The 25941-nt window shown below is 49.8% G+C and overlaps 2 protein-coding genes across 2 annotated transcripts in view; one reads left to right on the top strand and one right to left on the bottom strand.

The window, feature by feature from the left end:
• The window catches only part of LOC119164945 (hemicentin-2), a 144294-nt gene that overhangs the window by 105501 nt on the left and 12852 nt on the right, over positions 1-25941 (bottom strand). The gene's annotated exons all lie outside the window — the stretch shown is intronic.
• Positions 7892-25941, top strand: part of LOC119164944 (uncharacterized) — a 31278-nt gene continuing 13228 nt past the window's right edge. Inside the window, exons 1-6 of the mRNA XM_037417141.2 lie at positions 7892-8104; positions 11156-11407; positions 12670-13103; positions 13799-13971; positions 23456-23526; positions 24689-25177. Of these exons, the coding sequence (XP_037273038.2) occupies positions 8041-8104; positions 11156-11407; positions 12670-13103; positions 13799-13971; positions 23456-23526; positions 24689-25177 (1483 nt within the window). The 5' untranslated portion in view covers positions 7892-8040. The remainder of the gene's footprint in view (positions 8105-11155; positions 11408-12669; positions 13104-13798; positions 13972-23455; positions 23527-24688; positions 25178-25941) is intronic.

Raw genomic sequence — 25941 nt, 5'->3', positions numbered from 1 at the left:
AAATTTTCTTTCCAGGACTGCTAGTTATCGTAACATTTTTGTATTCGATCAATCGCTAGCCACTTGAGTTAATATGTTCTGCCCAAGACTGCTATTTCTCATAACCTTATTTTGTTGTTTTTAATCGATCTCTAGCATCTTGAGCTTGAAGTATCAGCCCCAGGCTGCTAATTACCATTACCTTTTGCACTTTGTACCAATCCATAGCCACATAGGCAAACAATTTCTGCCCAAGACTGCTAGTTAACATGATCTTTTTTTTTTTGTACAAGACCCTTCGCTAGCCACTTAGTAGTCTATGAGTTCAAATATCTCTGTACAGTACTCAGATTTGAAACAGACACTGATTTTCCTGGTATAAAGTCTAGTACGTACTGTTTCTAGAGATAACTGCGTCAGGTCACGACGAATCTTACATCTAAAAATAACGTTGGTCGTGAGTTACACGTTCGAGTCGAGGTTAGGCCAATATAACCAGAACTGATGGCTGTGGAAAGTGTGCAGGTTACTTAGCATTAAATTGTTCCATTTGAATCCATGAGTGCCGCGCATTTTATAGTTCTATTGTTCTATAAACTTCAAATATTGATTTGATTTCAAAATGCTCAACTCTCTCTTGTCTCTCCCCATTCTCGGCGGCGTGCAGACCACGGACGTGCAGCTGGTGACGCCCAACAAAGCGATGTACCCGGGCGACGTCCTCGTCGTGATTGACGGCGCGCCAACGAACAGCCTGGACGCGTTTGGAATCAAGGCGGCTCTGGCCAAGGGCGCCAACGAGCTGAGCATCAACGTTGCGCCCACGTCACCGCTGAGGCTCAAGTGGCCCTCGTACACGCGTCTGCACGAGACGGTGATTACTGATGCCAACGTGTCGGAGCCATCGTGGCGGAAGCTAACACCGAGAACGCTCCAGTGGCCGGTGGTGCCACCGGTGCTCAACCCGCCGCCGCTAATCCCGAAGAACCACCAGAAGCGCCAGCGAAGCTGTGAGCGAGCCAAAAGTCACGGCCCAGCTGAAGGGGGTCGGCGATTTTAGAGCGGAGTACGTTTACGTTCTAGCGAAATAAAGGAAATGAATTGAATAAACGAAGCACTGTGAGATTTTCAGAAGTGCTTACCCGGCACAGCTGAAGGAGTTGTGATGGCTGAATAGAATGTGCTGGCAGCTGAAGGAGTTGTGAAAAAGTTGTGCAGCTGTCGAAAAACGATGAAGGCGACTCGGACACAAGTGCCACGTTCTTTTTTTTAAATAGGAATTTGTTAGCGAACTGCAGGTGCTTTGGCCAAATCAGGCGTTCTTCAACGTGGTTGAGAGCAGCCAGGTGAGGGAGCTTAGGAGGATATTGGTACCTGTGTGAAACACTCATCGTAGGGAACTTGTCACATCCTGCCGTGCCTACCAAGTGACGATCATCGCCTTGCTGGCCTGCCTGACCGTGTTTTAGGAGCGAAGCTCCTTAGGCCGTGGGTCGTTCCTTCCTCCGCATGTATGTATTTAGCCTCCTCTAGTTTCACTAGCTCAATAGATGGCATTGTGTGTATATGTCCTTGGGAATAATATAACTAGATGGCATTAGTGGTTTTCACAGCATATCCACGGAGTAAACGATGAGTGGGGAAAAGCGTACGTTCATCTAGTGTGTCCAACTGTCCATGCGTCCATCCGTTCATGCTTCCATCCATCCGTCCGTGGTTCTGTCCATCCGTGCATCAGTACCTCTGCATGTCTGTCCGTGCATGCTTCCGTCCGTCCGTATGTCCGCCCTTCCGTGCTTTCATTCGTCCATCCGTCCGTGCTTCTGTCCGACCATATGTATGTCTGTCCGTCCGTGCTTCCGTTCAACCGTGCGTCCATCCACGCTTGCGTCAGTCCGTCCGTGCTTCCGTCAGTCCGTCCGTGCTTCCATCAGTCCGTGAGTGCTTCCATCCGTCCGTGCGTCTGAGCGGACGGACGGATGGACACTTCGCTGCACTCATCATCATTCACTCTGTAGATATGATGTGATTTTGTTTCTCTTCTCTCTGCTCGAAGGCAGCGTGCGTTCTCACGTGGCCAGACCAAACACCAGTTACAGCGTCCTCGTTTCCGCTTTCCTTCGCATTCCTTTCTCTCCCACACTACCCATCTCCCATGTGGCGTTTCTGGGGTGCCCTCCTCAGACAGCGACAGTTACGACGACACACTTTTCTCTTCGCTTCTCTTTCTTTCAAGTCCACTTCAAGGAGGCGAACGCGCGGGCCATCGCAAAGCGACTCCTTTGGTGGTAGCGGCGTTCCGTCTAGTTAGCATTGCTGAAATCACCAGAATTCAACCTTGAGCGCAACCGCGGCAACGTACACACTGGCAACACTGATTTACGCGCCGATCGCTGACACAGGGCAAGCCGCGAGCAAAAGTAACAAGCTCCTAAAAAATTAACGCGACCGCTTAATAAAACTTGTACCACAATCGGAGCAGACATCGGCAGTCTTGTCAGTAAGGAAAATATCGAAACACCCGAGAGGTGGAAATTCGTGGTGAGGCCCGGAATCGAACCCAGACATTCTGCGTGCTAGTAAACTATTTTCTACCACGGAGCTAGGCCATTGCTTCAAACTGCTTATGAAAAAAAAAACCTATTATGGCATCACATCGCTACAAGGTTAACCGTGATTCACTATTCGATATCGGCTTCTGTAATAATATAAACAAAATTATATACTAACTCCTATGATTTAACCATTGCACATAACTTTAACGTCATCTCACCACGATTTGATCGATAAAAAATTGCATCATCTCCCGCTAAAGAGAACTTGTTTCGATGCGAAGCAGTGGGTGCGAACGCTTTCATTGGTGGCCGCGTTGACGCTGGCACTCATCGCGGCGTTGCGTTGGGAAGAAACCTGGGGAGGTACAAAGCACGCAGTGATGGACCAATGTCTTTTACTGCAACGTGGCGATCGCTGCTAATGGGTACTGAGAGACAGAATACTCCGGTTGGACACAAAGACCCGCAGTCCGCTGTTAGTTAATGCTCACGCTGCGAATTTTTATTGTTCAACAACACAAAGAAGAAATCTCTCACACCAGCACTACCTTGGAAGTCAAGATCCAGTGCCGACATACATAAGGGGTGGCCAGCGAATGATTGTGCCGCGCGATCAGTCGGTTTTTTTTTTAAGTGTGAATACACTTTATAAGCGACCCCAAACCATCCACCGCCGTCGGCGGCGTCCGCAGTCTTCTCTCCATCTTTAAAAGAAAGAGGACTTGGCGGGCCGCAGCGCGACGCTCTACCGAATAAGCCACGGACGCGACGCTGATATCGGTGTCAGTAACGCGCCTTATACCCCTCCCCCTTCGCTCGCTCCTCCGCTCTCCTCGCTCGCTGCAGCTGCGCGCGCACCCCTCTCTCCTGCGCGCCCGCCTTCTCTCCCAGTCTCCCGTCGAGAGCGGGTCGTGAGGGGGAGTAAAGTTAAAATCCGTTGGCATTCGCCAGTGAGTTAACGTAAACTCCCCCGTGTGATCAAATTGCGATTCCCAGGAACCATTACACCATAAAGGCGCCATAGTGTGATTAATAAATATAATAGCGCGAATTAATAAATATCCCTCATAGCATCACCCCGTGTATTCGCACTTAACCATGTTCACCTTCGGGGAAATGCTTGGGAGTTTCTTTCAATCAAGAAGCTCACTAGCAGACGTTACCTAAGCCGGCGTAGCGAGGCGAGAGAGCGTAGGAGAAAGAGAATACGCGCATGCGCAATGGGAGATAAATGCCTAGAGAGAGGGAGGATCGAGCATAGGTTTGCAGACGCTCCCTGCGTGAGCGTTGCGAGGCGAGAGAGAGGGAGCGTAAGATAAAAAGAGAGGGAGAGTGGACGAGCATGTCCGGTAAGGATGGTCACGCCGCGAACCAAATTGAGCTCGGCCCTAAGCTGCTTTGCATCTGAAATTGCGCCCACAGTCACCTTCCCTCGGTATCTTTCGCAAAACATCAATTCCCAGGGTACGTAGGATCTGCCGAATTTTCGCACTATGTCAATCCTCACCTGTTTTCCTCAGTCAACGTGTTTCGACTTCCACGGCCCCCTCCAAAAGCTTCCTGTGCCTTGTATTGTTTTGTATAGCCACCATGATCGGCATGACGTCATGCGCCGATGCCATCTCGCGAAGATGAACTTTCACGTCCGTCGGGTTGACGCCGACGCCACGTGATGCCGCCGACGGCCAACTTTCGCGTTAAACGAGGCACCTAAGGGTTTCCCATTGGTATCTATGAGGCCGGGGGCACAGCACGAAACGTAGAGCGTGACCAACGCGACAGTCCGTCAACCAGCTGAACGCGTTCTGCCAAGTTAGAGATTAGATAGATAGATAGATAGATAGATAGATAGATAGATAGATAGATAGATAGATAGATAGATAGATAGATAGATAGATAGATAGATAGATAGATAGATAGATAGATAGATAGATAGATTTGATATGTGGGGTTTAACGTCCTAAAACCACCATATGATTATGAGACGCCGTAGTGGAGGGCTCCGGAAATTTCGACTACCTGGGGTTATTTAACGTGACACAAATCTGAGCACCAGGCCTAAACATTTCCGCCTCCATCGGATATGCAGCCACCACAACCGGGATTTGACCACGCGACCTGCGGATCAGCAGCCGAGTACCTTAGCCACTAGACCATCACGGCGGGGCTGGATAGATATGAATGAGAAAAACACAGAAAAAAAACTGAAAGAAATAAATCGTATCGAATAGAACTGCGAACAAAGCACTGCAAGATTTTCACAAGTGCTGACAGCTGATCGAGTTGTGTGACTGGTGCGTACATAGATAGATGGATGGATGAAAAACTTTTATTGGGGTGCTGAAGGATTCCACCCCCATGATGTAGGGGTAGGATCGCTGGCCGCTCCCACGTTGGGACGGGGAGGCCCAGCCTCACCGCCGCATCGTGGGCCTTCTGGACAGCCTTGAGTTGTTGTATGAGAACCGGACTCGTGAGCATTAAATGAAAGGAGATAGAACTTTCGAATAACATTAAGGTTTTAAGTTTCAAAGCCACGATACGATCGTCAAAGACGCTGTATTTGCCAGCTATGGTACCTCTGGGCTGGCCTGCGCCAAGTGTCTGAAGAGCAACGAATTTTCACCAGCTGGGGTTTCTTAACGTGTACCTAAATCTTAAAAAAAAAAAACAAGTTCCTCTAGCTTTTTCACCTCCATCGAAACGCTTTTGCCGTGTACGGCAATGTCGCCGCGAATTTCGTAACAGCAGTGCAACATCATAATCGTTAGACCACCGCGACGTGTTCTATGAAACTTGGAGGACGCTCGGGCTCAATTCGCTTTTAAGAGCAGAAGGTGATAGCGTAACTGGGCGCATAGTGCGCATTGCCTTCTCAAATGATAGCCTGGCTTCAGTTCTCGTTGCATGGCTTAACCGTTCCTCAAGGAAACGAAAGTACCGGGCACGCAACATTAGGGAGTTTTAGATTACTGTTTGCAAGCGTTGCGGGCGTTGCGTGCGTTGCGGGCGTAGCGGGCGCCATATGAGTATTAGAATAGCGTTTGCCCTATACTGCGATCCGCAACGCACGATCGCAGCGACACCGTAGCCTCGAAACCAGCGCTTGCGGGCCACATGCGGGCCGCCATCACCACACGCAATATCGGATTTCTTGCGTGCGGTCCGCGAACGCGAACGTCGACTCGCGTTACGACGCATGCGCAGTGGCAGCGACCGAACCGTAAGGGCTCGCGGTGCCGTATTCTAAAGCTCCCTATTAGCCGTTTCGAACACTATGCGAGAACGCCTACAGAAAATTCAGTGCCTACTACGCCCTTCCGTATTCCATATCTCGCCTCTCCCATATCTCGTATATTTGTCATTTCTGAAGTGGCTTTGGTCTCAGTATCCACGAAACGTATCGATACCACTATCCATAATAACTAAACGATAGATATTGATTGCGAAGTACGGGACTTTCGTTTCACGTTCATGTTTAAACGTATGTTGACCACACAGGGGGCCCAACGAGAAACAATGCTTACGATAAGTCACGCATGTGTACTCCGACGAATCCTTATTAAACGCGATGGGCGCAGAAGTAATGAGAGCACCTCTTACATTGTGACAAACCGTGCAAAAAAAAAAAAAAGCCTCTCATATTCCTGTTTCCTTCCTTCATGCAAGGCGAGCGTCTCATTCTGGCAGAACTGATGCTTTGAGATAGTATGCGATGAATTGTTGTCGGCTGTCAGCTCGCAATAAGATCGCAATTTACGTGACTTGAAAAGGTATGAAACATAGTTCCACATTCACCGCCATGGCTACTAGCGGCGCTGACTAACACTCCCAGGTTTAAGTGCACATATATATCCCATAATGCGGACGGAGGGAGGGGGGGGGGGGATGGCCGCTGCTCAGGTAGGTCAGTCTGTATACAGCATCAAAGGCTTTATTCCAAGGTTTAAGGTGCGGTCCTTGCCAGCATCGAGTAATCATTTCGTCCTCTATTCTTCGCACTTACGTTATAGGTCTAACTAAAAAAAATCCCCATAATTTCCATTTCATTATGTTCTTTTAGTTCCCATTATACTTGTGTCAAACAAATAAAACGACGAGCACTTGAATTTCTTATTCCTTCTTTCAAACAACCACAAAGCCGTATAAAGAGAAAAATTGGCAGCATATCCACGGAGTGAATGATAGAGAGTGGGGTGAAGCATTCGTCCGTCCATTCGTTCTTGCTTCCGTCCATCCATGCGTCCGTCTGTGTGACCGTCCATGCGTCCATCCGCTCGTCCGTGCGTGCGCCTGTTCGTGCGTCCGTTATTGCGTTCGTCCATGCATCCGTCCCTGCCTCCGTTCATGCGTCCATCCATGCGTCTGTGTGTCCATTCGTCCATCTATTCAACACTCCAAGTACTACCATCTCGCATCTTTTCATCACATATTCCCCATATAGAAGCACCGCCATCCAGCGGACATTCCAAGGACTAAACGAGAGGTGGCACACGCACACTTTCTTACGGCTTGCGCTTCGGGTCTACTTCTCACCTTTAACCACCTCGAGTTCATGGTATATACTAGTTCATTGTATTCATGGCACTGCGGCCCAACGCTCGCTAAACCTTTCTAAAACCAAGGAGGTTACGCCCAGCGAGTATAATGTAGCAACCTTTTCTTGTCAGATAGTGCTCAATGTGCATGCCAATGGCTGCTAATAGGAAGTGAGAGACAGGAGAATTCGGCTTTTACTTTCTTACGGCTTGCGCTTCGTATCTACTTCCCACCTTTAACCACCTCGAGTTCATGGTATATACTAGTTCATTGTATTCATGGCACTGCGGCTCAACGCTCGCTAAACCTTTCTAAAACCAAGGAGGTTACACCCAGCGAGTATAACGTAGCAACCCTTTCTTGTCAGACGGTGCTCAATGTACATGCCAATGGCTGCTAATGGGGATCGCAGCATGCGCGTTAACTAAAAGCTAAATGCTCCTGTCTCTCATTCCCCCTTAGCAGCCATTGGCATGCACATTGAGCACTATCTTTTATTGTTCAACAAAGAACACAAGAAATTTCTCACCGGCACCACCTTGGAGGTCAAAATGTTATACTCGTTACGTTCTACAACGGCTAGGAGGGATGAACGGGTGCCGTTATAAAGGCCTTCGCCGGGACGAAAACTCTCATGTGTGCGCTGCGGGCCACGCAAAAAGGCCGGTGTTTGAAACCCCTGCTGTTGTTGGTACGCACAACAAGTCTGCCTTCGAATCATCATCGTAACCATCGTGGTCATCGAACTGTGGATCGCGGGAAACGCGAAGAAGATGAGGCAGCGCAGCAGCCATCGGGGCGCGAGCTGCTCCTATTCCCGTGGCTGGCCCGCCGTCCGTTTGCCGAGCCATCGGGGACTGCGCGGTCTCAAGACCGGCCCCGGTGCTGCACCGCGGCACTGGTGCAAAGGGCCGACGCACTCGAGCATCGTTGTTGAGAAGCGGCGCGACCGACCCGGGCCAGAATCATGGCTGCCGCCCCCGCCGCCGCCGCCAAGTCCCCGCCTTCAGCGCCGGCTCCGGGGCCCGATGGTGAGTGGCTCTACGCCGAGGGTGCGAACTGCCTTGGATTAGGACGTCGACAATCATTAGTCTCACGCCGTGAGCATAACAAAATGAACCTAATGTATTGGGGTCATTATTCCTGGGGGTCAACTATAGCAAATCAGTCCGTCGTGGTGTAGCATTGTTAAGGCTCCCGGCAGCTGACCGAAATGTCGATCTCGGACGTGGAATAGTAGAGGCCGTTGTACTGTGCGATGTCAGAGCCCGAGAAAGAACGCCAGATGGCCGAAATTTCCGCACCCCTCAAACACTGCGGGTCTCGTAATCATGTCATGGCTTGGGGATGTAAAATGCCAAATACCATAGACAGTATAGTGAAGTCTATACAATAATCGGAGCTGAGCTGGCTGCATGAAGAAACGCGTCTTATGGTTGAGGTCTGGCATACAAGCCATTCTCATCGCGCATGTCCGAGCCAACAATCCATTAACCTGCGTAAAGAAAAAATCAGGTGCCTAAACAGTTATATCTTTCGCGTAACCCCACCAGACGTGCTTAATAGACAAATATCGATTCTTGGCGGGATATGCGGAGAGAAGTTATTTGTGCCCACCTTTTCCGCCGCTGCTCGCCATGTTCAATTGTTAGTCACTGTTTCGGGGGGGGGGGGGGGTGAGTGTCTTCTCTCTCTTGTGATCATTTTTGCATATCCTATCTTGTATACAACATGTTTTAGTATAGGAGTTATGACACTAATGAAAAATAATTTAAAGCCGAAAAAATCGACTTGCCTGAGCTCGGGGCAGAACCTACGGCCTTCGGATATAGCATAAGATGCCCTGCAGATTATGGTTGCGATCACAGAACATCAGACACGTTATGCTAAGGTTGCAGATTCGGTATCTACTTGTAGTAGGACGATCTTTGATCCTCTTTATTTGTTTTTCATTGATATCATCATCATCATAATCGTAATCATCATCGTCATTATGATCATCAACCTGACTACGTCCACTGCACGACAAAGGCCTCTCCCGATGTTCCGCCAGCCAACTCGGTCCTGTGCTTGCTGCTGCCATTTTATACCCGCAAACTTCTTAATCTCATCGGCCCACCTAACGCCCACCTTATGTCTTCCCCTAACCCGCTTGCCTCCTCTAGGAATCCAGTTAGTTACCCTTAATGACCAGTGCTTATCCTGTCTACGTGCTACATGCCCGGCCCATATCCATTTCCTCTTCTTGATTTTATTGACACCATTACTACAGTTAAAATGTTAAAGTAATGCCTCTGATTTTTTTTTCTTTCCATCAGTGTCGGTTGGTTTTATCAGGTTGTGTACAATTGATGAAATCAGCCTTTGATCAATATCCCTTTCTTTCATTTGCAAACTGATGGTTGTTCTAGCAGAACCTATTCCTGGGCTAGATGCTACAAAACTGCCTATACCTACACTTAAGTCAAGACTGCTTCTTATAGAAAGAAAACCTGGACGGAGGTTGGTGTCTGAATGTCTGAATTAGGGAGCATGAACTTAAAGATTCGAAGCTATTTGTCGGCACAATGCAAAGCCTGCTTCTGTGAGACGAGGCATTATTTTTTTTCGTTCTTACCAAAAACTCGGATGCTCTGGCCCAGTAGATAATGGACAGTATCGATCTTACGTACTGAAGTAAGAGCCGTAGCATCTATTATTGTCATTGCGGATTCTATCGAAAGCTCGATAATGTGCTGCGCGACATTGGTCACAACGTCATTTTTGTCACGGAAATAGCGCAATATTTCAAAGAAAGAATTGCAAACATAGAACATTCTGGCCAACGTTCTGTGGTATATTTAGCGGGAAAATTGACGCAATATCACGGAGTTTCTAACACCTTATACAAACGTCCTTTCTTAGTAGTTGCGCCGAATGTGATACCGAAAAAAAAAGACAAAAATAATACATTTTCATTTCTGACGACCGTCTGAAAAATCCGGAAGGCTCCCACGTGAGGAAATATTTTTCCTCTATGAAATATTCAAGCAAATCACTGTTTTCATTGCAAGACACAAGCAAAATTATTGTTGATGCATCTGAGATATTCATATAAATGCCCGGGTTGTTTGAGTGAAATAACGGTGCTGAGAAGAACGGACGCAACACGATTTCATCGACGGCATAGCTTCATATAAGCTGTAAGCCGATTGGAGCGTGTTTTTAAATCTTGGTCATCGCAAACATTCGTCCACGCGAAAGAAAGGTCTCTCGATGAGCTCCTCTTCAGAATTCATACTTGAGCAATCAGTGTGCCGGCAACGAACACACAAAGAATCAGACGCATGACGAGCTCTTATCCTGCGTCTTCTTTCGGTGTCTCCGTTGGTTTCGCTAGTTATGGAAGCGTATATTCTTAAGGATACTAGACGAGCTCGTCCAGTGTTATTTTTTTCTCCTTGTCTCCGTTCTTCAGCTAGTTTTGCTGGTTTTCCAGGCATGGATTCTTAAGGACAGTACAGGAGCGCTCGTCCTGTGTTGTTCTTTCAGGGGCGAAGCTCATTAAGGCGTGGGCTGTGCGTCCCCTGTATGTAGCCACATCTCGTTTTGTTCTTGCAGTGTTCACTAGATGGCGGTACTTGTAGCCGATGATGAAAAGATGCAAGATGTTATAAACTAGACGGCAGTACTTGTAGTTGATGATGAAAGATGCGAGATGTTATAAAATAGGAATGATGTCACATATGGCGCGTGTCATTGGTGGAAGGCAATCATTCGATTTAGTGCGGCGACGTACGCTGGGTGGGGGGGGGGGCGTTGTAATAAAATCGGGTGGGCAAAATGTACGGAGTATTCATGGTTTTCCGGGTTTACCTCCGGAACTTCGCCCACTCATCATCATTCACTCCATAAATATGACGGCACTTTTTTCTACATGTCTCCACTGTTTTCGCTCTGGTTTTCCTCGTATGCGTTCCCAACGACGCTGGACGACCGCTCATCGTCCGTCGTTTTCGCGTTGCTTTTCAATGTACACATCGACTGCGACTCGCCCACCTTACTACTCTTGAGAAGTTTTTGCCACTGACTCTCTGCCGCAGCCGACGCCATGAACGAAAAGAAGCGCACGGCGGCCAAGGTGGTCACATCGCTGTTCCCGCGCATCCCGAAGGTGACCACGGTGCTGCTGGAGTTCTACATCAGGCGCGAGAGCAATCTCGAGCTGGACTGCGAGCCGCTCATGTTCTTCTGCAAGGAGCAGGTGCTGCTCGCCGCGCAGGACATCCTCGACAAACTGAACAAGCAGATCGTCACGTACCAGGACGTGCGAGACGTGGCCGAGAACCTCATAGGTACATCCTTTTCTATGATCGAGTGGTGGCGAAGGTAATTAGCATGAAATACGGGACAAAAAGCCACAGGACCGGTGCTCATCTTGCTGTGCTTGTGTCCTTCGCTCCGTCTTTCCTGTTGGTTACCTTCACTCGTAAGTATCCTATGGAGCCTGGCCAGCAGTGAACGGCAGCGTCAGAAGAGGTATCCTAGCGTGTGGTCTAAAAGTCAAGCCACGTGGTACAATTTTACGGCCGGCGAAAGAACAATGCAGCCATATTCGCGCTGTCGGACAGTGAAGCTGCAGTCAGCGTACGTGTGTCGGTGTCTGGCTAGCAAGGCCGCGAGGTGTCGTAAATTCACCGCTAGAGTTGAAATGCGAGCGCTTATACTTGATTGGGCAAAGTGAGGTTACTTGACTTACCAGATAGGGCAAGGATTCTCCGCGCACGCCGACGACTACTACCACGACCGACACAGGCTGCCCTGAGACATCATCAATGTAAAAACACGTTGGCGAAGTTATTCGTAAACATTCCTATTTTCCTTTCTTTTCTTCTTTTAAAGCGACGGTGCTAAGCTGTTCATTAGTCCACGTGTATCGTACACTAAACAAGAATCGGGAAAGCACCACTACCGCAAGGGTAAAGCATACAATAACCATGCGTAGTGTAGTATAGGCCCATGCCATGTTTGTAGGCAGCGGTAGGCGCCGTCGACATACTGGAGCGCCTGTAGCGACGTCGCGGTGCGTAGGTTCCGCACGTTATGCTGCTCGGAGGGAGCGCTGCAGCTGCAGTGCCAGTTGTCACGTGATCATAAAGGGTGGTGGGCGGAGGCTACGCACCACGACGTCGCTACAAGCGCACCAGCGTGTTGACCTGCTCCTGTTCACAAACGTGAAAGAGGTCTACAGCGAACGGTCGTAAACGGAGCAGAAGGCAGAAAGAATGATGAGAGAGAGAGGCGGGGAGAGGGTTGAGTGAAGCGTTGCATATCCTTTTATAGTGTAGTACAGCAACGTAGTGGAAAAGGGCAGCGAGGTTGAGTGACATGAGGGTGATGATGAAAAATGATGAGGGAAGGGAGTAAAACATGGCATAGCCTTGCGCAATGTGGTATAGCAAGGGGTTGCGAAAGAACAGTGAGGATGCGTTGGAAAGCGCAACCAGCTTCATAATTTCTCTATAGTCTTCGCACCCCTAGATAGGTTGCGTAGCTCGCCGAATTTTCTTTTTTTTTCGTTTTGAAGTGTACGTACATTTCGCTGATGCATGGACAGGGTTGCATAACCTGGCCTACAAGAAGAGTCCCGAAATCGGGAAGGTAACGGGCGACAACATTCGCAAGCTGATGATCATCGTCGGCGAGCTGGCCACCTCGCTGGAGAAGGTGTCCGAAGTGCCGCCCACTGATTGGATGGGCATCGGCGACACGGTCGTGGCCAAGACGGCGACTCTGAACATGGCCGAGGTGGCACCCTTCTACACGTACATTCCAAAGATGAAGGACTTCCTCTCCCAAAAATTGCTCGGGGCCGGCGGATTCGGCGCTGTGTACAAGGCGGTCTACAAGCCGACCAACCTGACCGTCTCCATGAAGCTGGTGCCATGCGATAAGTTCCAGAGGCACAAGCAGGCCTGTATCGACAAGGTGTGTGCGTCCGTCATCGGGCACCCGTTCCTGGTGAAGTACTACGCCTGTTTTGCTAGTCGCGTGAGTATACTTCGAAGACGGTCTTGGGCAGTAACTAGTTACGCCTTACCGTGAAGTAGGTACTTTTTCAGTAACTTGTAACTGAAACTAGTTAATTTAAAAGTAGCATATACAGTTACTCTAGGTGGGACTGCTTGCGTCACAAGTGCGTCCGAGCGCTTTCTCACGGCGACGCGATAGACTTGTTTTCCTCTTCACTATCATATGTCTGTCAGATTTGTTCCTTCGCGGTCCTTCTTTGTGGCTGGAAGCAATGCCGCCGCCACCTCACAGCGTCAGCGCATGGAGCAGCGTCACAGTGACGCTTCTCCATTGCTTGGCAGCATAGTGCTACGAATGGCGACACGCTATCTTTAAACACTGTATCTTGTACAGAGTCAGTTTGAACGCCAACACTGTGAATACGACAAATGCAAGACACCACCACACGGACTTGTACACAACTGAACAAAAAAAAATCGCTTCATATCATTTCCGTCGTGACGCACTACACGATCATTTCTCTCTCTCCCACATCAGCACAAAACACCCGCTAAAGCTAGGCGATGGGCGAGCAGGCAAGGGCTAGGGGTGGTGTTGGTGTCGACTGGATCAGGCGCATCTGGTCGGTATTGAAAAAAAAATTGGAGGCACTGGGCAATATTTTGCCACCAGCATATATGTATTAAAAAATGAGTCCCCCCTTCCCCTCCCAGGACGCCTACGTCACCGTTATGGAATACATTTGCGGCGCCGACATGATGCGAGTGTGCGAAAAGGCGGTCTACCTGCCGACCAATGAGTGCCGCATTGTCATGGCGCAGCTGATCCTCGCCATCGAGCACATGCATCTCAGGGGTCTGCTCCATCGGGACATCAAGGTGTCCAAGTGAGTCTCTCGCCCCACTCGCTGCCACGCCGTTGACGTCAACCTTTAGGGCCTGTACACGTGCTGTGCACAGCATACGTGGCAGTACCCCTGTCTCACGCAAGCGGAGAGCAAAAGAGCGTCACCAGTTCGCTCTTCCGCCCTCCGCTGGCGTGCAGCAGGTGTCCCGCCATGTGCGAGCACCACGTGTATACCCACCCTCACATGTAGATTACATGACGTGTGCAACCTTTGAGCTTAAAGGGGCTCGGCAACACTTTTTGGGCATGGTGAAAAGACGCCGGTGACCGATAGTGAAGGCTCCCGAGAACACGAGAGCACAGTACAAATAAATTCTCAAATTCGGCTAGGAAGTCCTTTCTCTTTTCTCGCCAAGTGATGCTATGTCCTGAAAGATCGCTGCGTCGCAGGCCGACGTGTTACGCCATTGGCTGATCTGAGCATGGTACGCTCGGTCGTTGCTGGGGCTGCTACGGAAGGCCGTGACATATCCGCACGTCCTAGCGACTCAAGCGCGTTCGTGTGAGTTAGCAAAAAAAAAGAAAAATAGGCGCGAATGAAGAAAAAAATGCTCAAGGTCAAAAGGCGCGCATGACCATGGAGGAAGGAAAAACTAAGGAGAGGCGCTATCATATCCCAATGGAGTGGCCTCGCTTGCTGGATTCCGTGCCGACCGGTTGTGCCCTCGCGATCTCCGGCGTCAGCGTAGCTCTGGCCGACTGGGCTCGTCCTACGTAATCTCCTGACGCCGACGATCTTCGACGACAGTAGCTCTGACCGACTGGACTTGCTCTAGCCATATACTGACGCCGACAAAAGCTCTCGCAAGTGGTGCCCCGTGCTCGGACTCCTGTGACCGTGTTTCCATCTTTCCTATCTCTTCTATCCCCTCAGTTTGTTGTCGCTCCTTCTGGCTTACCACCTTCCGTCTCTTCCTCTTTTCTACACCTTTACTGCTACCCCCTTTTATCCCTTCTCACCCCCATCCCTTGTGAGCTACTGTTGAGGTGTCGCTCACTGAAGCAGACAGTTACGGGGCTCACTTTTCTCTTCCTTTCTCTCTTATGAATCACCTTTTCCTATCCCAGTGCATTGCGAAAAGTGTGGCGGAAGTGACGTCAAACGTATGGGGCAAACAAACCGGTATGGCGCAAACAAAACAGCAGACGCTCCGCGGCGTGCTCTCAGCGCTGTTTCGCTTATATAGCCTCGGCGTTAACTTCACGCGAATTGTATGGCTTGCATGCAGTAAAATGTTGCGAGCACACCTTTCCCAGACTGTTCGTGCGTGTCAGGCCCGAGCGCGGCGTGCTGAAATACTTCGCGGAGTGTTTTTGTGCAACGGTGCAGAAAGCACCCGTAGGTGTCGGAGTGAAAATCATTCAGCCCCTGCATAATCGTATTCACCCTCACCCGGCAGTTACGCGTTCTGCTCGTTGCAGGGCCTTTTCTCTCTCTCTCTCTCTCACTCTCTCTCTCTCTCTCTCTCTCTCTCTCTCTCTTAGCTATATTTCCTGATCTACAGGCCGATTAGCAGTTGTTTGCTCTTATATAGTGCCAGTGTGGCAATGCACGATTTTGAGAGCTCGCTTCGTAGCCATTCCGTGCAATGCCAGCCTAGTAGTTGACGTACTTCACGTCGGTAAGAAGGCACAGCTGTATTGCATATACGTGATCGTGCACGTAAAGTGTGTATTTCCAATGCGCACACAACTAACACGCAGCGAGCGCATACCATACAATGCATACACGCTTAGTCTGTTAACAAAATAAGTTTATTGTCCTTCCGTGTGAACGACACTTCTAAAAACGCGACACGATGCCTACAACAGTAAAACTGAAAGTTCGCGTGTGTTCTCAGTTGACACAATGAGTAAGAACCAACGAAGCGTACAGCTGAGAGCTCCGCATGCAAACACCATGCATTATTGCATGCGAATAGCATGCAAACACCATGCACGTGATTCGCACCGAGTACACACTACAGCTGGGCATCGCACAGCTTTTCTTAAAAAAATACGCAAAAGAAGCAGCACTCGTCGATTGACTCGCTGCCGGCAGAGAACACTTCTTCCAAGGCCGCTGCGGCGGCTGGTCACCGGAAATCGCGAAGTGTTTATCTGCTTCTCCGCTAGGAGGTGATGCGAGTGTTTGCGATGAGGCGGCTTCACCAATATGACGTTATGGCTTCTCCTATATTTTTCCTTCCTCCATGAGCATGACGTGCCTTCGGTTGCCAGATTCTCGAATGGAAAAGCTGCGAAACTAAGCACGCAACCAGAACCGCAGCCTACCGCCACGCGTTATTTTATTTTGGAGGTAGAAAAGTGGCCGAACGTGATGTCAGTTTGTAGCAAAATTATCACTGCGTTCTCACACCTGAGCATAAAATATGCAGCACAGAAATACTTATAACATCAAAATATAGAAAACAAACAGATCAGGTGTCTTCCTCGAGTAGGCAATAAACCTAGAAGAAAGTGGTAGTTGATACTGCACCGACAGTACAGTGTACATAATCGAGTTCACTTTTGCCAGCATGCCCCACGGTACTGTTAATGTAGAGTGAGCAAGGCACTTCGTATTCCGCACTAAATGTAGCGCAGTTTTTTTTAATAAAGTTAGGGCAGAGCTTGCAACACCTTTCAGACGTAGTCCAAATATGATCCTTATGATCGCGAGAAGTTCGTGTGACATTCAATTGCTTAAATCGCTTTTCGTAAGAGGCACAGCAGAAAACAGTCGCTCCGATATCGCATTAGATGAGAAAACACAATTTTCATTTCCATATCTCGGATTAGCACCTGATGTATCCCGGTAGGTCCATATTTCGCTCCGGAATCCGATTGCTGGCATGTCAGCACTCACACGCTCAACTTAACGAAGCTGCCGGGCTTGCTCCTCAATAAGCGCTCGGGCAGCCAAATACGTCTCTCGGCAAGGTTTTCACAGCGCTCATCGTATCCACCCCCCAACGGATCACGCAGTGTGCAGTCTGGAGCTAGAGTCACTGGAAAAACAAGATTGGCAGCGCTCTACACAAGAAAATGATTTTTAAATGTGTTTGTCTGTTTACAGATCACGCAAACAACTTAGACGCATTCACGTCAGCAACGCATTCAGTTCATCGTGCGCGCATCCAGTGACAAAAAATGGACCTGTCCACTTCCAAATGAAAAATTGGCCTGCATGTTTCACTGCAAATGTCATCGAAAGACGATAGTCTTGCGTGTGGAGAGAGTGAACAAAATGTTTATTTGATGTTCTGCGCGAGAAAATAAGTGAATTGTATTCTGGAAGCGCTGCGTTATAGCATGTTCACACTTGAGAAGTGAAGAGAAAACGAAAACGCCAGAGTGGCCGGAAAACCACGCCCACGCGCGTCGAACATGTTCACATTCGTGCTGCCCTTTCCCGCCGCCGCTGCCGTCGCTACCTTGACAATTATTTCAATTTTGCCTGCTTTCTGATAACTAAAGTTCGTATTCTAGTTAGTGACACACAGTAAATAGCTCGCACCTTTTCAAACGTTGTTTCGGAAGATAAGCCAGCAGAAACGACTCAATTAAGTGAACGCACCGGCAGCGGAGGCGTGGTTTCAACCGGCTGTACACAAAAGCAAGACATGTTGGGGCATGCCGACTCCCTCCCGCTGCACCGCCTACTTCCAGAGTTCTCGGCGATCGTAATCCAAATCAGATTCTCGATGAACACGTTCTCGTAGAGGCCATCAAGCTTCGTCATGCTGCACAAGTAGTTTTTTATTTGAGCTGATGCGAGCCACCGCTGACGGCTGTGCCGCTATGTTGAATCTGCGACCGGCTGGTTAGGTCACGTGGTTTGATCTACCGCAGCCAATGCTGTGAAGTGGAAACCGGATCCGGTTTAGCATGGCGGGAAAGTCGCTCTCGGACCGATTCTTGCGCGCCGGCCGCGGGCCAGGGTTTTCCGGCTGCTTGGGCGGTGAAGCGAGCCAGTTTCCGGAGAGTTTTGCCGGTTTCGCTCCCATCTAGGTCAATCGTGAACGCGCCCCAAGGCGCGTTCACACTTGGGAAGTGAAGAGAAAAAAAAATGCGAGGGAAAACGTCGATGTAGTTCACATTCGTTGTGCCCCGTCCTGCCGCCGCTACCCTGACAATTGATTCGATTTTGCCTACTTTCTAAAAAAAACTAAAAGTTCGTATTATAGTTGTTGAAACAAAGTAGTGAAAAGAAACAGCTCGCGCCTTTTCAAACGTTATTTCGGGATATACGCCAGCAGAAACGACACAAGCGAACGCAGCAACGGCGCGGTTTCAACCGGCTGTACACAAAACCGAAAGATGTTGGGGCATGCAGACTCGCTGCACCGGCTACTTCTAGAGTTATCCGCTATCGTAATCTAAGTCAGGCTCTTGATGAACGTGTCCCCGTTGATGCCATCAAGCTTCGTCATGCTGCGCGGGTATTTTGCGATTTGAGCCGATGCGAGCCACCGCCGACACCTGTGCTGCCATGTTAAATCTCCGGCCGGCTGGTTAGGTCACGTGGTTTGATCTAGCGCAGCCAAGGCTGTCAAGAGGAAACCGGATCCGGTTTCACGTGGCGCGATAATCAGTCTCAGGGCGATTCGCGTTCACACTTGGCCTCGAAGAGAGCGAAACCGGCGACTCTCTGGAAACTGTCTCGTTTCGCCGCCCAAGCCGCCGGAAAAGCATGCTAGTGGGCGTTCGGGATGCATTAAAGGGGCCCCGAAACGCTTTTTGAAGTAACCACGGAATGAATTCATTGGAAAAGCTTATTCCCTCACGAATTCAACGCCGCAAAGATTTCAAGAATCCGTCCAGTGCGAGTGGAGATACAAAGGTTTGTAGTATGCTGCAATTGCATTCTCTCTTCTAAGGAGGGAGGGATGGCAGGGCCACAGAAAAACGTCACACGCACCTCGCGGCCTTGAGCACTTTCTTTTTTTCTTTGCTCCGCTTTTGCGCTGTGATCGCGCGCACGCGTGGACAAGTTGCGGCCTCCCGCGGCGATCTCTGTAACGAGCGAGCGCGCCATGTTCAAATCAGCCAATGGCTGATAGATCGGTAATTAACGTCTGATTTCTGAGAATATTCCGCCATTTGTCGATAGAAAAGAAAGCAATATTTTGCTGAATTCGATAATTTATTGTGAATTCCAGGCCGCGTGCTGCACTATATTATGTGGCTCGCGTGTTGTCGCGAGCCTCTACTACCGGTCGGCAGCGTTTTCTGACCATGCTCAAAAAGTGTTTCAGGGCCTGTGATGCGGGTTCTTGTTGCTGATTTGTTTCTCCTGGTTGAGCCCCGGAGAGTTTTCCTAATAAGGACAAAGCCGTTCGGTTTCCAAGAAACACACAAAAAGTTTAATTGAAAAGAAAAAAAGGCAAAGATTCCTCACAAAACAAAACACTTAATAAACAGTTGACTGGACATGACGAAACACATCTGTAAACACCCAACAAAAACGTTCAAAGTCAGTAACTAAACCTAACGTTCGAAAGGGGCTGAGTGATGGGAGTAGCGCAAGAGTATCGGTGCAGTCTCACCCACAAGTTGGTTTTCGGCGGTGATGAGAAACCGGAACGCCGTGACTCCTGCGTCAGTGCGTGGGCTGGACGAGGACGAGGGAACGCTGGCTGCTGGCGACACGTCGAAAAGCCCTACCAAATCGTGATGGTTTCGGCTTGAGGAGCGTGGACACGTCGGAGACGGGAGAACGCAGGCTGGTGGCGACGCGTCCGGGAACTAGGGTCGACCTAGTCAAGCAGCTGGGCGCACAGCTCGGGCCCGGAGCCCGACGGCTGTAGCTCGCCTGCCGGAACCAAAGTCCGCAGGCCCTGGAAAGGAGTTCAGGACCGGATGGCCACGGTCCTTTGGAGCGGGAACCCGACAGCAGGAGGCCCCGGCCGGTGGAAGTCCTGTAGGCTCGGGTCCGGAACCCAACGGCCCATCTTCAGCGCCCGGTCCGGTGACGACCTTCCGCTTGCACTGCCTGCCTCGAATTCCCCTTGCTCTGGTCTCCCCAGGCTCCTGCTTCAGCTCTGGCCCACTTGTCTCGTTCTCATTGGAGATACTACTGTTTCGTGGTGTCCAGCCATTGGGCCTTGAAATCTCCGTGTTCGCTGCCCATTGGATGTTTTACCTTTTGTTTACTTCACGTCCTGCCACGCATCCTCGTGCTTGACGCTCTTTAACGTCGTCATTCTTGTTTAAGCAGCACCGCACGTGCACTCTGGTATTTCTCCTTTTGTTTTTTTTTTTTCCGTGACGCGCACTTTTCGAAGGCGCGCACTTTGAACGCGCACCACACATCACATACGCCCCCCTTTTATTCAAGTTTTTTTTTTTTAGAAAAAAAAACTGCCGATGAGTGCGCGTTCTGCACTACGTCACAATTAAACCACATATTTGCACCACGCAGTTCAACACATCACCGGGCTACAGTTCGCTACATCGTCCAAATGTCCACACTTAAACTTTAGATTCACCCAATTGCATTTAAAAGTTCTGAAACCCGGAATAAACCTTTTTACTACAAAATCGACTATGGACAAAGCTACTTGTGTCCGCATCTAAAAGTCGAAGTCCAGAAAGAGCTACCGGTTTTCTAACCCTACACTCAGGTTATCGCGTCCCAAACCAGACGCACTGCCCTTCTCGCGCGTTTCGAAATTAACTGTGGCAAACATGCTTTTATGCACTTTCGCTGAAACGCGTGTCTGCGCCCCCGCCGGCCACATGAACGCTTACCGGTCACAGAGGAACAGGGCGCGGTCTCGAGCCGTCGGCGTCGACACGAAACGCACTGAGACACGAATGTCCAAATGCCACAATCTCTCACACAAATGCTTTCTTTTAGTTCACCATCTAATGAACACAAGCTCGGGGTGCCCTCAGCAAGCCCAAACGCTCCGACAAGCGTGTGAGGTTCCTGGATTCTTGAGAAGGGATGCCGTTGTGCTCGGTCATTATACAGCTCATCTTGAGTGGACTTAATTATAGGTTCAAAACCAATCACGTTCTCAGGTTCAAGACCCTGTCTGGCATTCTCCATACCTACTATCGAGCCCACCTCCGATTCGATACTGTTTATTTTGAAGAGTGCTTCAGCACTCCCATCGTGTTTTCTCGGACAAATAGCAGTTACGCTATCCTGTGAACTAGAATCCCCTCTCTCTCTGAGTGAGATATACGTATGGTCTAGGACCATTGACGTGGTGCCTGCTGCTACCTCTGTCGGTACAAAACAATCAGTGGCCACTATATCAGAGCCTTCATGGCATTCGCTGCCATCTTCCCAATGACGTTCTAGCGCTCCTTCCATGGAGCTATTGAGAGGTAGCCCTACCCCTTCCCGAAATGTGCTCGGCCTCTGAGACGTTCTGATACACACCTCATTCTGAATGGAGCTTCTTCGTTCCCTGCTATCGAAGCTTTGCTCCACAACATTTTCCACAGCTTCTAGGTCGCCCATATCCAGGCGCTCTTCTTCATAGGTGCTTGGCCTCTCAGAGGTCCCCAAGCAGCTAACGGAAGTAATATGTTCCCAGCCAGAGAAGCTTTCCGTCGCTTCAACAAACTCCTCATGACTCCTGCCTTCTTGGCTGTCCACCTCTCTGCCTTCCTCTATCTGAGCTTCTCGCTCCGAAGTAAGGCTGTCGCGAGGCTCGAGGCCAACCTTGCAGGAATCGACTTCCCTCCAGCAAACGCTGCTATCGGAGCAAACATTCACCGCTTGCTCGACCTTCTGCATCGCCAGCTGCCCCCTTTTCGCCATCGCAAGCTCGAGTCGCCGCTCGAGGTCCACCCTCTCTAATTGGAGCTGCTGCTTCAGTATGCGTGTCTGACGCTCTAGCAACACTTTATTTTCACGCGTTACGCGCTCTAGCTCCTCCTTCTTAGCTCTAAGCACCAATTCAAGCTTTTCCTTCGCCGCCTTTCGTTCTGCAGCCCGTTGCTCACGCTCCCTCTCCATCCGCTCCTCGTACCATACTCTAAACTCCGCTCCCGTCAGTCCCATTTTATCCGCCAACTCAATTAACTCCCACGTGTTCGTCATCGTGTTAACCGCGTCAAAAAATCTACTGGAAAAACAAACGACTTTGTCCTGTCGCTGCGGACGCCAGTTTGTGATGCGGGTTCTTGTTGCTGATTTGTTTCTCCTGGTTGAGCCCCGGAGAGTTTTCCTAATAAGGACAAAGCCGTTCGGTTTCCAAGAAACACACAAAAAGTTTAATTGAAAAGAAAAAAAGGCAAAGATTCCTCACAAAACAAAACACTTAATAAACAGTTGACTGGACATGACGAAACACATCTGTAAACACCCAACAAAAACGTTCAAAGTCAGTAACTAAACCTAACGTTCGAAAGGGGCTGAGTGATGGGAGTAGCGCAAGAGTATCGGTGCAGTCTCACCCACAAGTTGGTTTTCGGCGGTGATGAGAAACCGGAACGCCGTGACTCCTGCGTCAGTGCGTGGGCTGGACGAGGACGAGGGAACGCTGGCTGCTGGCGACACGTCGAAAAGCCCTACCAAATCGTGATGGTTTCGGCTTGAGGAGCGTGGACACGTCGGAGACGGGAGAACGCAGGCTGGTGGCGACGCGTCCGGGAACTAGGGTCGACCTAGTCAAGCAGCTGGGCGCACAGCTCGGGCCCGGAGCCCGACGGCTGTAGCTCGCCTGCCGGAACCAAAGTCCGCAGGCCCTGGAAAGGAGTTCAGGACCGGATGGCCACGGTCCTTTGGAGCGGGAACCCGACAGCAGGAGGCCCCGGCCGGTGGAAGTCCTGTAGGCTCGGGTCCGGAACCCAACGGCCCATCTTCAGCGCCCGGTCCGGTGACGACCTTCCGCTTGCACTGCCTGCCTCGAATTCCCCTTGCTCTGGTCTCCCCAGGCTCCTGCTTCAGCTCTGGCCCACTTGTCTCGTTCTCATTGGAGATACTACTGTTTCGTGGTGTCCAGCCATTGGGCCTTGAAATCTCCGTGTTCGCTGCCCATTGGATGTTTTACCTTTTGTTTACTTCACGTCCTGCCACGCATCCTCGTGCTTGACGCTCTTTAACGTCGTCATTCTTGTTTAAGCAGCACCGCACGTGCACTCTGGTATTTCTCCTTTTGTTTTTTTTTTTTCCGTGACGCGCACTTTTCGAAGGCGCGCACTTTGAACGCGCACCACACATCACAGGGCCCCTTTAAATTCCTTCTTGCGTCCGTTTTTGCACGCTCTGTTTTTTTTAAATGAATATCATGCCACGAATTGCGTTGAAACATGAGGCAACGCGAAGGTCACTTCGCTCGCTGAAATGGCCGCGCACCTTGAAGCTAACGAACACGCTAGCTTGAGGATGACATGGCGTGTCAACGAAAGTTGACACGCCATGGCACATGCTAAAAAAGATTTAATTCGTGTAGTATTCTATTTCATTGCTGTCACATACAGTATTCTGCACTCGCAGCAAAACTGTCTCTATTTTTCAGCATGATGATCCTTCCTGGAGGGAGGGTGAAGGTAATCGACTTCGACACGAACAAGATCTGCGTAGCACACTGTAAGTCGCAACATTAACGTTTCATGATTGCCGTTACTTTAGAACGTTTTGAGCTTCCCTCAGGCGAAAAACGAAATGACACATAAATGACTAAAATAGATGAATTAGTGGGCAATATTTGGGTAAATCGAATCCACCATTAGACAGCTATTGGTGTCTTTGTTGCGGAATCGTCGAAAAAAATCTGGAGGAGTGTTACAATTAATTTCAAAAAATTAGCAAAAATAAAACACAAAGGAGAAGGACCAAGAACTGTCTTAGAACCCTTTCAAGATAAGCATACCCACCACCACAACAGCTTAACAGGTATCAAGCTTAAAAAAACTGATTGGAGAACATTGCAAATCGCAAATATTCCAAAGCCATGCTCACTTAAAGGGAGAAATTTGCAGAACACACCAAGAAGTGAGCTGAAATCTCTACAAGGACGAGCAAAATGACGTGGCTCATATGTTATATAAATGCACAGAGATCAGGGCAATATGCACAGAGGACAACACAGGAATGAACCATCTCGAGGAGCGACGGCTAAACGCCCAGACTAGCTCAGACTTTCACGACCCCCTCCCCTTTTTTTTCTGTCTCACCTCTCCCCCACCCATCAAGGCCCCTAGCCATGCTCCGTCATGAGCTGCAAAAAATTGGCGTCTTTTTTTTTTTTTCTGAGCCACTACTATACAACTCATAGGCAATCCAGCGGCCTCGGGTAGTGGTGAAAAATCTATAACTTCAACACATTACACCGGTGGCCTGATCAGCCAGCAACCTTGCAGGTGCTTTTACGGAGGAACTTTTGTTTTGCTCTGTTCGTAATGGTTGTAAGACAGCGCCTAAACACGTCTATCCTGTTGACCTTTGGTTCAAGCCGTTTCTGGTTTTCTACAGAGGTGTACCAACTTTTCCAATTAAGCATACTAGCCTTTTAATACAATTAAAGTGCAAACATGCCACGCATTCACACAGGCATGCATCCAGACACCAAACACTAACTTGTTTTGTGCCCGGGTGTGGCGCGTGTGAATGTGCCGTGTGAATGTTCGTGTTTGTGTCGTGTTTTAGCGCTCTATATTTTTTATAAAATTAACAACTAGGCCAACAACAAGTTCTTTCAAAGCACACTAGTGGCAGCCAGTCGCATTATTTCTTTGCCGGGTTCACGCAGTCGCTAAGCGTGTTCTCAAGGGCTACTTCACAAGGACGGCGTTCGAGTTTTACGACGGCGAGTCGGCGGGCACCATTCCGTACATGGCCCCCGAGATCTTGAAACGGAAGCCTTACGGACGCTCCTGCGATTGGTGGTCGACCGGGGCCACCATGTACAAGATGATGACTGGCCGCGTGCCCTTCCGCGGCGAGACCAAGCAGGAGCTGACGGACAAGATCATCAACCAGCCGCTCAAGTGGCCCAAGGTCGAAGAGCACCCGCACTCGGCCACGCCCGAGGCTAAAGACATGGTATTCAAGTTCCTCAAGAAGAACCCCGTCGAGCGGCTCGGATCAACCACGTACGCCGAGATCCGGGACCACCCCTTCTACGCGGGATTCAACTGGAAGAAGCTGGTCTTCCAGAAGGGTGACCTGTGCGACATCCCCGCCATCGGAGAGTGCATGGTCAAGAAGGCGGACCCCGGAGGAGGGAAGCCACATTTGAGTGAGTTTCATTCGTGACTCCATACGACGTCAGCACTGCTGGCGTGTCAAATCGTATTCGTGGTGCGTCGCATCCACGTAGAAGGCGTTAGGCCGGGCCAACGCCTCTCTTAAGTGCACGCCAGGATTTATTTGGTTGATTGATTGAAGGCGCTAGGCCAAGCCGACGCCTCTCTAAGTACATGCCAGGATTGATTTGATTGATTCATATCTGGGGTTTAACGTCTAATAACCACCTTTTGATTGAGAGAAGCCGTAGTGGAGGGTTCCAGAAATTTCCACTTCCTGGGGGTTCTTTAACGCTCACCCAAATATGAGCTCATAGGCCTACATCATTTTTCGCCTCCATGAAGAATGCGGCCACCGTAGCCGGGATTTAATTCCGCGACCTACGGGTCAGCGAGTACTTTCGCCACTAGACCACCGTGGCGGGGTACACGCCAGAGACGTCTCCCCGTTTCCATGAAAAGCGTCCTGGCAGAGTGAATCGCAGAGACTGTGTCCGCGACTCTGCGCATCTGCTGGCGTATAACATCGTATATTCGCATCTATGTTGCATCTGCACAAAAAGGGGCTAAGACAGGCGAATACCCTCTCTAAGTATACATGCCAGGAACGTAACCCCCTTTTTCCATGGAGAGCCTCCCACCGCGCCCAATCACGAAGGCCGCAGTGTTCGCGACATTATGTGACGCGTCAAGTGCTCGTTCCTCCTATCATATTTGTAGCGGATCACTGCACCCACGTAAATTGCAATAGGCTAGG

The sequence above is a fragment of the Rhipicephalus microplus genome, chromosome 9, assembly GCF_043290135.1.
Source record: "Rhipicephalus microplus isolate Deutch F79 chromosome 9, USDA_Rmic, whole genome shotgun sequence".
Classification (NCBI taxonomy): Eukaryota; Metazoa; Arthropoda; class Arachnida; order Ixodida; family Ixodidae; genus Rhipicephalus; species Rhipicephalus microplus.
Note: the sequence above shows the minus strand (reverse complement) of the source record. Positions and strands in the feature narration are given on the sequence as shown.